This window comes from Tachysurus vachellii, chromosome 5 (genome assembly GCF_030014155.1).
Source record: "Tachysurus vachellii isolate PV-2020 chromosome 5, HZAU_Pvac_v1, whole genome shotgun sequence".
Classification (NCBI taxonomy): Eukaryota; Metazoa; Chordata; class Actinopteri; order Siluriformes; family Bagridae; genus Tachysurus; species Tachysurus vachellii.
The window spans coordinates 30,033,234-30,044,915 of record NC_083464.1 but is presented as its reverse complement, the minus strand read 5'-3'; the positions used below and the strand labels follow the sequence as shown (position 1 = coordinate 30,044,915).

Below are 11,682 nucleotides of genomic sequence, written 5' to 3'. Positions count from 1 at the left end.
TGTGTGTGTTCACTGCAGTGTGTGTGTGTGTGTGTGTTCACTGCAGTGTGTGTGTGTGTGTGTGTTCACTGCAGTGTGTGTGTGTGTGTGTGTTCACTGCAGTGTGTGTGTGTGTTCACTGCAGTGTGTGTGTGTGTGTGTTCACTGCAGTGTGTGTGTGTGCACTTCGGATGGGTTAAATGCAGAGAACAAATTCTGAGTATGGGTCAACATTCAAATAAGGAAGACCAAAAAAAACCTTGCTGCAGGCAAAGAAACAAAGCAAAGGGTATTTCTTATAATATTATTGCTACACTTTTGTTTCAAGATATTAACATTGCCGACGTATAAAAACTACCACAAATGTCACCTATATTAATTTGCAATGAACTAGAATTCTTTAAAAGAAACACAACACTCTTTGGAACACACTTTTCTTTTCTTTTCTTTTCTTTTCTGGTAGCCAATGTGACTGATACCTCTTGTTTGTATGGTATTGAACAAAATGTGTATTTTGTGTTTGTCTTTTTTGCATTAATAAAAAAAAAAAAAAAAAAAAAAAAACAGGGTGCGGTTCTGACGTCACTCGGTGGTGTAAAGGAGGCGGGGATTAAACAGAAGCAGCAGAAGAGTGTATCCAGGTCGGAGGTGAGGGAGTTTACGGGTGAGTCGAGCATTGGATCAAGGTGTGGATCATGTCTCTGGTCTAACCGCGGCATGAAAAGTAACCGAGATCTGTTTAATGTTTATTTAAGAGAAAGCACGAGGGCGAAGAGTGTGTGTGAGAGTGTGTGTGCGCGCGAGACGTCCGGAAGTAACGCATTGCGCGCGCAGCTTTGAGTGTGTTCGCTAACAAGATTAGCAGTCACCAATTTACAACATGTCAGCATTTCATACTAATAAAACTACACCGCTAACTTGCGTTGTATATTTATTTGTTCGTTTATTTTTACTACTCTCAAAATAATCCCTTTTCGAAAACGGTTTGTTTGTGTTTGTGTTTTTTTCCCCCCGTGAACAGGACGTTAGCTTGCTAGCTAGTTAGCTTACTCGCTAATGTTTAAACTCGAATTTACTTCAAGTTACGACTTAAAGCACGAGTTTTCTTTTTGCGACCTGTTGTTTTGGGTTAAAAAAAAAAAAAAAAGGGAAATAAAGATAGAAGCCAAAAACAGTCGTAGTAAAGCTTGTGTGCTACTGAAACTGGAATCAATGAGGTTGTTGTGTCACAAAAGGCGTTTGAACAAAGTGGTACAGAGGCACTGAATATTCACTAACACTGTACACTGGTTGCTTTAGATAACTAACATCTGCATACAGACAGACTGTGACGTCAAAACGAGCTCAAAGGGAAAGTAAACGAGGAATAAAACACCTATAAAAGTGTTTAATTTCTTTTACACCATTTGTTTGACGTCACTTTTTTCACAATTTTTCTTTCTAGTTGAGCAACAGTGCAGCTACATCCACTATATTGCCAAAAGTTATTGAATTCAGGGGTTCCAGTCACTTCCGTGGCCACGGGCGTATAAAATCAAGCACCTAGGAACGTAGACTGCTTCTACAGACGTTTGTGAAGGACCGGGTCTCTCTCAGGACCTCGGTGAATTCATGCGTGATAGTCCGTTTGTGAAATTTCCTCATTACAAAATATTCCACGGTCAACTGTTAGTGGTGGTTTAAGAAAGTGGAAGCATTTGGGAACAACGGCGACTCAGTCACGAAGTGTTAGGCCATGTAAAATTACAGAAAGGAGTCAACGCGTGCTGAGGCGTGCGGAAGCCGTCAACTTTCTTCAGCGGGAAGGGGGATGACGAGGGGGAAGTCGTAACCTTAACCCCAAGGTTGTGGGTTCGAGTCTCGGGCCGGCCACGACTGAGGTGCCCTTGAGCAAGGCACCGAACCCCCTAACTGCTCCCTGGGCGCCGCAGCATAAATGGCTGCCCACTGCTCCGGGTGTGTGTGTGTGTTCACTGCTGTGTGTGTGCACTTTGGATGGGTTAAACGCAGAGAAAAATTTCTGAGTATGGGTCACCGTACTTAGCTATGTCATATCACTTTCACTCACTTTCAGAGTCAGTAGCTCCGGACCACTAAACTTTGTGACCTTCGGATTAGCTCAAGAACAGTTCGTAGAAAGGTATGTGTAATGAGTTTCCATGGCCGAGCAGCCGTATGCGGTGTCGTAATGCGTCGGATGTAGTGGTGTAAAGCAAGCCGTTGTTGGACTCTAAAGCGGTGGAGATGTGCTCTCGGGAAAACTGTATTTGCCTGACTGCATTGTGTCAAGTTTGGAGGAGGAAGTATTATGGCGTAGGGTTTTTTTTCACGGGTTGGGCTTTGCCCCTTAGTTCCCGTGAAAGGAACCAAGACATTTTGGATAATTTCATGCTCCCAAATTAATGGGAACAGTTTGGGCAAGGTCCATGAAGACATGGATGCACAGAGTCCTGACCTCAACCCGACAGAACACCTTTGGGATGAATTAGAGCGGAGACTGTGAGCCACACCTTCTTGTCCAAAATCAGTGCCTGACCTCACAAATGTGCTTCTAGAGGAATGGTCAAAATTTCCCATAAACACACTCCAAAACTTTATGGAAAGCCTTCCCAGAAGAGTTGAAGCTGTTATCACTGCAAAGGGTGGACCAAATCCATATTAAACCCTACTGATTAAAAACGGGATGTCATTAAAGTTCACATGCATGTAAAGGCAGACGTCCCAAAACTTTTGGCAATAAAGTGCATGTTAACATTAAAAGCTATCAACTTTTGTATTATGTTATAGTGGCCATAAATGTTTATTTCTTTAGTAAGACTGTTACAAAAACCACTGACACTGGAGACGACTTCTGTAACTCGAATGGAAATGTTTTTTTTTTCATACGGTCTTTTACATGAAAAAATCTACTTAGTATAGAAACTAGAACTTATAAGATCATGAATAGAAAGTTCTTTAAAAAATGTAAAAATGCGCACGTGCTTTGGTCAACGGACGTCCAGATATTACGACAGCAAGGTTCTCAAAGGGTTCAGTGGACATTTATGTTCGGTTCAGAAAGTGGAATCTCGTCTCCAGTTACCACATTAGACCTGCATTAGGCCGAGCTGAACAGGAGGTTAATGTGAGTACACTTGATACAAGCGTTAGACTAACTGTGTTACACGTCTGTACCACAGAGCTGCTTACTTCTGGATTCTGACTGCTTGGGAACGCTGTGTTTGCCGTTTCTTAATAAATCAAACATCCTGTTATAGGAAAAGAATCAGTTTTGGGTAACAGTTATTACACACATCCAATGAATAACTGTTTCAGTTGATCAGATCGGATGACTGGTCAAAGTCCAATCTGGGGACTTCAGCAAATCGGATGAAAAGAAAAATTCTGATCTAACTTTTTAACCACTGATCACGATGTTTAATCAGCACACGTTGACATTTAACACATGATTTTTTTTTTATTTCGACTAAAAACATCCTTAACTGAAAAGGATGATGGTAAAGGAACAGTTGGTGTCCTCCTGGTCAGATTGTAGGATGAAGATCCACTGTTACTACGTTGTTACAGTGTTACTACATTCTGCGCAGTTTACAACTTTAACCAGGATGATTCTGAAATCGGGTAAAGTTTTCTCGAGTTAGACATAATAAGCGTTGTCCCTTAGACATTTGGCCCAAGTTGGTGTGACCCTGCATGTTGAAGATCTCATTCCAGATTTATTCTCCCTTTGGTGTTCGAATAAACTCCACTCTTCTGGAAAAGCTTTCCACTAGATGTTGGAATGCAGCTGTGGGGCTTTGTGATCATTCAGCTATATGAGCATTAGTGACATCAGACACTGAGGAGGGAACGTTGAGGAGGTCTGAGGTGCAGTCAGTGTTCCAGTTCAGACCCAACCCAAAGGTGTTCAGCCAGGGCTCTGAGCGGTTCTTCAACTTCAACTTTGGCAAACCATGTCTTCATTTATTTTCACTTCGTGCACAGCTGCATTATCATATTGGAACAGGTTTGAGCCTCTTTTTTCCAGTGAAGGGAAAATGTAAAGTTACAGCATACAAAGGCATTCTAGATAAATCTAAGCTTTTAACATTGTGGCATCAGTTTTGGTGAAGAACCACATACGGGTTTAAATTTCAGGTGTCCACAAACATTTGGCCATATTGTGTATTCTGGGTCAGAAAATTCCTTCCAAGTCGTGGATCAATTGTTCATATGTACATCTTCTGTACATCCTTTTTGTACACACAGCTTTGCGATATGGTTGAGATTAGGTTTATCAATTTGCTGTTTAATTTTAACTGATTTTCTTCTACCGTTAACACTGACCTGAAAAACAAACCTCGGGAACTAACAAAAACACGGGAACTAGTGTTACACCTGACGCAAGGTCCGATTGAAACGATCACCAGCACCGAGGGCTCGTTCTCTGGACTACTTCCAGGCTTGGAATTAAAAATAGCTTACGTTTACATTTTCCTGAAACGTACCACATTCCGGAAGGATCTAGACGAAAGCGCAAGGGTGTGGAAAAAAAACGTAAAAACGAAATTTTGATCCAAATCCAGACCAAAAAATACCAGGTCTAATCTCAAGCGCTGCAGTAAAAGAGGAATAAAACATAACGAAACTTATCTACTGTCGGACAGCAATTAACGTGGTTTAACTTTGTTTATGCTAACTACAGCGTGGTAACAGAAAATCCGACCACGCACCGATATATTTCGAGATATTCTTCCTTTTCCTTTAATAAAGAACATTTCTTGGTTTTGGTTTGTCGATAAAAACGAAACAGTCACGTGCGGCGCGAAAGGACACGGGAGGGGGTGTTACTAGGGGTGACGTCACCACCGAGATCCGCGCGAGACCCGCCTTAGAAACAAGCAAAAAAAATAAATAAAAGCCGAGGTCGTTTATTATTATTATTATTGCTATTACTACTATTATCGTCGTGGTTGTTTTGTTGCTGCTGCTATTATTATTATTTTCCGCGACCCAAATGCCAGGTCCCACTCAAGCACTGTCCCCGAATGGAGAGAATAATAACGACATCATTCAGGACAATGGGACCAACATCATCCCTTACAGAAAGAACACAGTGCGAGGAGAGCGCGCGTACAGGTAAACAAACAAACAAACAAACGACCGTTAAATCCGTTAAAACATGAACGCGCGCGCGCACACATATATATATATATATATAAATATATAAGTGAAATGCAGTGATTCGTCTCGTTTTCACGTCTCCGCTGTAACGCGTTAGGTTGTGTTCGGTTAGTCATAGAAATCCTGATACAACACGGGGTGTTTATGTCAGTAAAAGTTATAAATATGACCCGATAATGTCATGCACCATCCTTTAGGTGTTAAAACGGGACACGAAGAGGCCTGTGTGTGTGTGTGTGTGTGTGTGTGTGTGTGAGAGAGAGACAGACACACTAATACACTAATGAACATTAATGTGTAACCTTTTTAAATGAAACATACTGACCTAACCTAAATGACTGATACTGATATATATATAAATAAAACACGGCATACAGGTTCATATTATGTCATTTTATAGCCCTGTCTTAATTCAGTTTAACTTCCCACCTGTATTCCGATACAACCCGTTTCCCGAGATACGATTGGCCGCTGTTGTGCCGCTTCCTTTCTTTTGATTGGCTGGCGCGTTACTGTGCGGATTCCTAGCCAATCCGAAGAGAGGAGGCGGGGTTTGTCGGAAAAGAGGTAGGACTATCTACCGTTTCTCTTGAAGCTAAGCTAACGATTAAAGGTCTGGTTTAGCTACGCTGACAGGACTTTAATCAATTTAGTGACTGTTAATAAATAACTTTTTGATTGAATTAACACCTCGGTGTTGTGTAATGAGCAAAACAGGAGTTTTGAAGACGCTCTCACAAGACATTTAGGCATTTTCTTTACTAAACCTTTTATTTTTATTTTTTTTTCCATTTTATGTTTAATTTCATTGTCTCACGTTATAAAACATATATATGACGCTTACATGTATTCTCCTGTTACCATATACTTTGATTTCTGATGGTTAACGTACATAAAGCTTCATTAATAATCTTATTATTTCAGGATTCAGTAACATTTCCAACCCCAGAGGAATTTGCGTAAAAACTCAGCTAATTCTGGACAATAAACGTGGCCCTGGCAACCCTGTTGGCACATATAACCATTCACAGCTTACAGAAGAGTTTATTGAAATGTCAGTTGGTAGTTTTGCCTAATAAATCGTCACAGCTTGAAGACAAAGCTTGTATTGCAAACCTACATCATTATCCGGCTGTAATTATACAACAGACCAAATGGAATAACATTTACATGCGAATTGTACCTCAGCTTCTCTCGTTAATATTTATAGATTAACTAACAGAATAGAAAACTGTTCGTCACCTGAAATACGTTCCTGATCTACTGTTCAGTACGGGTGTATATTTTATTATTAGGTTCAATCGAATTTCATGCGATTAGCACCAGAGATTGTTGGAAGGAGTCTTCAGTGTCAGTGCTTTGTTAAAGGATTACATCTTCAGGACAGATGGAGTTTCCTCTTTTCCAGGTTCCAAGTATCACGACAAGTTGAGTTTTATTTTCTTCTTTATTTCAAATAAGGTCCGCGAAGTAACAAACGTCTCTAGCTGCTATACCGAGAGTGAGAACTTTAAAAAAACTGTACAGCGTGTTTTTCTTTCTTAACAAGTGACCATGGATTGTCTCTTGTTAAGTTGTTAAGGGTGAGTTGTCAAGGGGTTTATATATATATATATATATATATATATATATATATATATATATATATATATATACATATATATATATATATATATATGTATATATATATATATATATATATATATATATATGAATGAAGGTGTGGTTATTATGCATGAATAAGATGCATACAAAACTCAATAAAACAAGATTTGGGTTTTAGTCACAGAAAAAAATGGGAAGAAGGTAATGTCAGGCGAAGTACATTTTGGTCATGATAGATGATCGAGATGGTGTTTGAAGCCAAGCTACCGGAGATGAGTTGATGTTGGTGTGTGTCGTTCACAGCTGGGGCATGGCGGTCAACGTGTATTCTACCTCAATCACCCAGGAGACTATGAGCAGGCATGACATCACGGCCTGGGTCAACGATCTGCTCAGTCTAAACTACACGAAAGTGGAGCAGCTCTCTTCAGGTAAACTCAGCTGAAACTACAGTAATATGACCTAGGCGTAAAAACTTCAGCGCCATGTTTTGTCACCCAGAAACCTCGCCGACGAGGGTGAAAACTGACCGCTAAGATAAAATAAGGAACGCTAAGTAAGTGTGGTGTTAGAGACTAATCCAAATGGACAAGTGTATGCAGTGTTGGACAGTGTTTTTTACTCTGTGGTGTTTTCCCGATATGTATAAACCTATTTTGTGTGTAGTACACAGGAGAGGCATAGCTCTGTATTTAATAATTTATGGAAGGAGTCTCCATGTCAGCACTTTCTGACAGTCTTTTGGACCGAAGGAAATTACTCTTGTGTTTTCTCCCTAATATGACAAGCTGCTTTTTTATGTTAGAGGGGAAAAAATAAATACTTATTATTATCTGTTTATGGTTAATAATAAGTATGATGTGATATTCTTTAGTAAACCAGCAAAAATTGCGGGTAAATTGCAGGTGGATAAGAGGAATAAAACGTTAGGGCCATGACATAAACTTATTTTATGGTGTGCTTTAATTATTGAATTCCTGTGCTTTTATTATCTCATTGTGCTTTAATCATCTCATTCCTGTGCTTTTATTATCTCATTGTGCTTTAATCATCTCATTCCTGTGCTTTTATTATCTCATTGAACATTAATTATTTCATTCCTGTTTTTTTCTAGTATCTCATTCCTGTGCTTTAATTATCTCATTCTCGTCCCTTAATGATCTTGTTCATATTCTTTAATTGTCTCATTCCTGTGCTTTCACTATCTTATTGCTATGCCTTAATGATCTTATGCCTTTATTATGTAATTTCCACACCTTCTTGTTTTTATTTACTTTATGGCCACAATGTAATTATGTCATTATTAGAAAATATCAACTTGGATGTAGAAACAGAAACTCTGTTCCATCACGTGTTGATTATTTGTCCATAATGGACTGACACACAGTGTTGTTCTGAATGCTTTCCCTGTTGTAGGAGCTGCTTACTGCCAGTTCATGGATATGCTTTTCCCCGGCTGCATCAGTCTTAAGAAGGTCAAGTTCCAGGCCAAGCTGGAGCATGAGTACATTCACAACTTTAAACTTCTTCAAGCCTCCTTCAAGAGGATGAATGTGGACAAGGTGAGGAAACGAGTCAGCGTACGGATGAACCGAGGTTAAATAATAAGGACCTGTGGATGCATGGAGATTTAGTGAAACTGTCTTGCTTGCAGATAATTCCAGTAGAGAAGCTCGTCAAGGGTCGATTTCAAGACAACCTGGATTTCATCCAGTGGTTTAAAAAGTTCTTTGACGCCAACTATGACGGTAAAGAGTACGACCCCTTGGAGGCGCGACAGGGCCAGGACGCCATTCCTCCTCCTGACCCCGGGGAGCAGATCTTCAACCTGCCGAAGAAGTCACCCCATGCAGCCAGCTCTCCTACGGCAGGTCAGTCTTCATGCCCGGCTCTCTTAATAGTGTTTAATGGTTAATTAACCAACTAACCGGTGTAGATGTTCTACCGAAAACTCCAGTCTCCAGATCTAAGTTCAAACCCTGACTGCTGTCATTGACTTACTGCATGTAATAATTCATGAGGTGAAGACTAACAGTGCCATCTGCTAACCTGTATACCAACCATGTGACCCAGGGGCTACTAGATCAACGAGTTCGACCCCCAAATCGTCCACGTCAACCTCGCGACCCTCTTCTGCCAAAAAGGGCCCTGTAACGACAGCAGCAATCCCGGCCAAGGGCGAGAAGGAGCTGGAGGCTCAAGTAGCACAGCTTAACGAACAGGTTCACACCAGCTACCGTTAACTCGTAATACTGTCGTATTCAACAATAAATCAGCTGCTTAAATCCACTCACTAATTATCAGTGTGTGGAAGAAAACACTTCAGGGGGTGTGGTTAAAGGAAATTTAGCCCTGAAGTGTTTTTTTTTTCCCTCTTATACCACAGCGGGTCTGACACGTCATTTTATAGGCAAAGAATGAGCGACTGTGTGGTGTGATACAGCCCAACCAATCTGACCAATAACAGCATGGCTCCCAAGTGTTTTATTCCTCTTACACCACACCAATAATTTATGATTAAATCAATGCACCTTTTAGTTACATTTAATCTTGTTCTAACGTTCATGCTACAATCTGTACAATATTAAATGTGACAAAATAGAGAGACATCCACAGCTGCACCATATCAACCAATCAGAACGATCGTACCAGACGCTGTGGTATAAATAGTTATTAACATGATTTATGTAAATTGCTCTTAGCTCGGTTGTTGTCTTGGAGGGTTTCTGTAACTTCGCCTTCGTTTGTTTTCTCCGCTCGGTAACGTAGCTGAACATGTTAAAGTTATCGCTGGAAGGGGCGGAGAAGGAGCGGGACTACTACTTCGGGAAGCTACGGGAGGTGGAGCTGCTGTGTCAGGAGCAGGGCCAGGATAACGGACCGTTTGTGGAAAGAATTATGGAAGTGCTGTACTCGACAGATGAACAGGTTTGTTCTCTCTCGCTCTCGCTCTCTCTCTCTCTCTCTCTCTCTAAATATGAGAGTGTGTGTGAGAGTGTGTGTGAGAGTGTGTGTGAGAGTGTGTGTGAGAGTGTGTGTGTGAGAGTGTGTGTGTGAGTGTGTGTGTGTGAGTGTGTGTGTGAGTGTGTGTGTGTGAATGTGAGTGTGTGTGAGTGAGTGTGTGTGAGTGAGTGTGTGTGAGTGTGTGTGAGTGTGTGTGTGTGTTTGTGTGTTTTTTTAAACTTGAAAAATAAATAAGGGATAGAAAATAAGGACTGAAGAAAAGAACCATAACCATGTTTTTTAATCAACTTCATTGTGAAGTCTGTATTTATTATTACTGGTCTCAGATAGCATGAGATTATTTACAGCCCAAAGCAGAACGATTTGAACAGTTACATCAGTTATACATAGTGTGTAATATATATATATATATATATATATATAAAATTCTAATATATTCTATTCGAAATTCTAATATAATAACGTGTATTAATAATGTATCAGTGTAGAGGATGGTGATGTGATGGTGGACAGTAGTGCAGATGTGTGTAATGTGCTGTGGTGTGTGTTTGTTTGTCCAGGAGGCTGGAGGTGAAGAACACGAGGCTCTGGCACAGGAAGTGGAAGTCCCTGACGACACACAGGATGAATATTGAACACACACACACACACTCGTGCGCCCCTTTGCCGTTCGTCAGTTTTGACTTTTCTTTTCTGTTAAAACGGCACAAGAGAAAAAGTCCAGAAGCCACTTTTAAATTTGTTTTGGTATTTTGTGAAATCTGGTTTCTATACATGCCTCCATGTTACACACACACACACACACACACACACACACACAAAAGAAACTACACACTTTCACTACAAATGCTGAACAAAGACATTTTCCTGTCCTCCACAGTGCAGTTGGTTTGATTTTTAAATTTTTACATTATGAAGGAAAAACGACTTTATTTTCATTTAATCTGCTACATTAGACTCGCCAGCAGGATTCGCTACGTCACTCACGTGTATTTCCGTCCAGATTTTCAAGTTCAAAACAAAACAAAAGATGAACGAGCAAGCGGATGAATTCGATTTGATTCTGACGAAGCTAATCATTCACGCTATGCTAGAATTGCCTAAATGCTGACGCTGAACTAATTCTCGACTCATTAAAGCATAATTATTATTCTATTAACATGTCCTTCAGAATTGCCAGATTAATTAATAAAAAAAAAAAAGCCGTCGCAATGGAGAATAATCAGCAGCCGGTCGCACCAGTAGAACCTAAGCCTAGCTTAGCGGAAAAGTACGTGTTTACTTTCGCTAATGATGTTGAGGATTGTTTGTTCTGAACAGATGTAACCACGATGTCGAAAACATTTGCAAATGACATTTTCTCAGTTCTGTGCAAACGAGCAGTGGCTCAAAAAAAAAAAGCGACCAAAATAGGATCAATTTAGCAGAAAGATTCGTTTTCCGTCCACAGCTCTAGCTATTCCTAGCTGTAGGTAGAAAAATGTCAGAGCGTCACTGTGGTTTTGTTAAATGTGTTTAGAGACGTTAGGAAGAAAAAGTAAAGTTCTGTAGCTAGTACGGCCAGAGACGGCTTGTTTTGCCAGTTGCGCTAATTGAATCCAAAGCCTAGCACATAACACGGAAATCGAATATTTTAGCTGAGATAAATAAAGTTAGACAAAATTCTAGCTTCATGAATAGGCCACACACAAACATTAAACTAACAATGATACTAAGCCTTTATCACCATCTAGATTTATCTTGATTATTTCGAATAGTGCAACCGGCAGCAGGAATAAAACCTAAAAAAAATTAAAAATGTTTTGTCATCTGCCCATTTTTATCATTGTCTCGTCCACACGTCTCCGAATCAATCCGAATTTTTATCTCCACCGCGAGCAGCTTTGTGTCTCACTGACGGATAGAAGGTTTCAGTGGATTTGTTTTTCGTAACACTTTAATTTGTTTTCTTTAGAAGATTCCGGAGGGAAA

At 40.1% G+C, this 11,682-nt stretch overlaps 1 protein-coding gene across 4 annotated transcripts; it reads left to right on the top strand.

Annotated features, from left to right (window-relative positions):
* The first annotated feature begins 541 nt into the window (after positions 1-541).
* mapre2 (microtubule-associated protein, RP/EB family, member 2) lies at positions 542-10,523 on the top strand. 4 transcript variants are annotated; one of them, XM_060871054.1, is made up of 7 exons: positions 542-643; positions 7,051-7,178; positions 8,164-8,309; positions 8,402-8,618; positions 8,821-8,969; positions 9,517-9,675; positions 10,272-10,523. In XM_060871054.1, exons 2-7 carry the CDS (start codon positions 7,058-7,060, stop codon positions 10,344-10,346), a joined length of 867 nt encoding a protein of 288 aa, XP_060727037.1. In that variant the 5' UTR covers positions 542-643; positions 7,051-7,057; the 3' UTR covers positions 10,347-10,523. The 4 variants fall into 4 exon arrangements, with proteins under 4 accessions (XP_060727037.1, XP_060727038.1, XP_060727039.1 ...); XM_060871055.1 differs by having other exon boundaries at positions 615-703; XM_060871056.1 differs by lacking the exon at positions 542-643 and adding an exon at positions 646-665.
* The last annotated feature ends 1,159 nt before the right edge of the window (positions 10,524-11,682 follow it).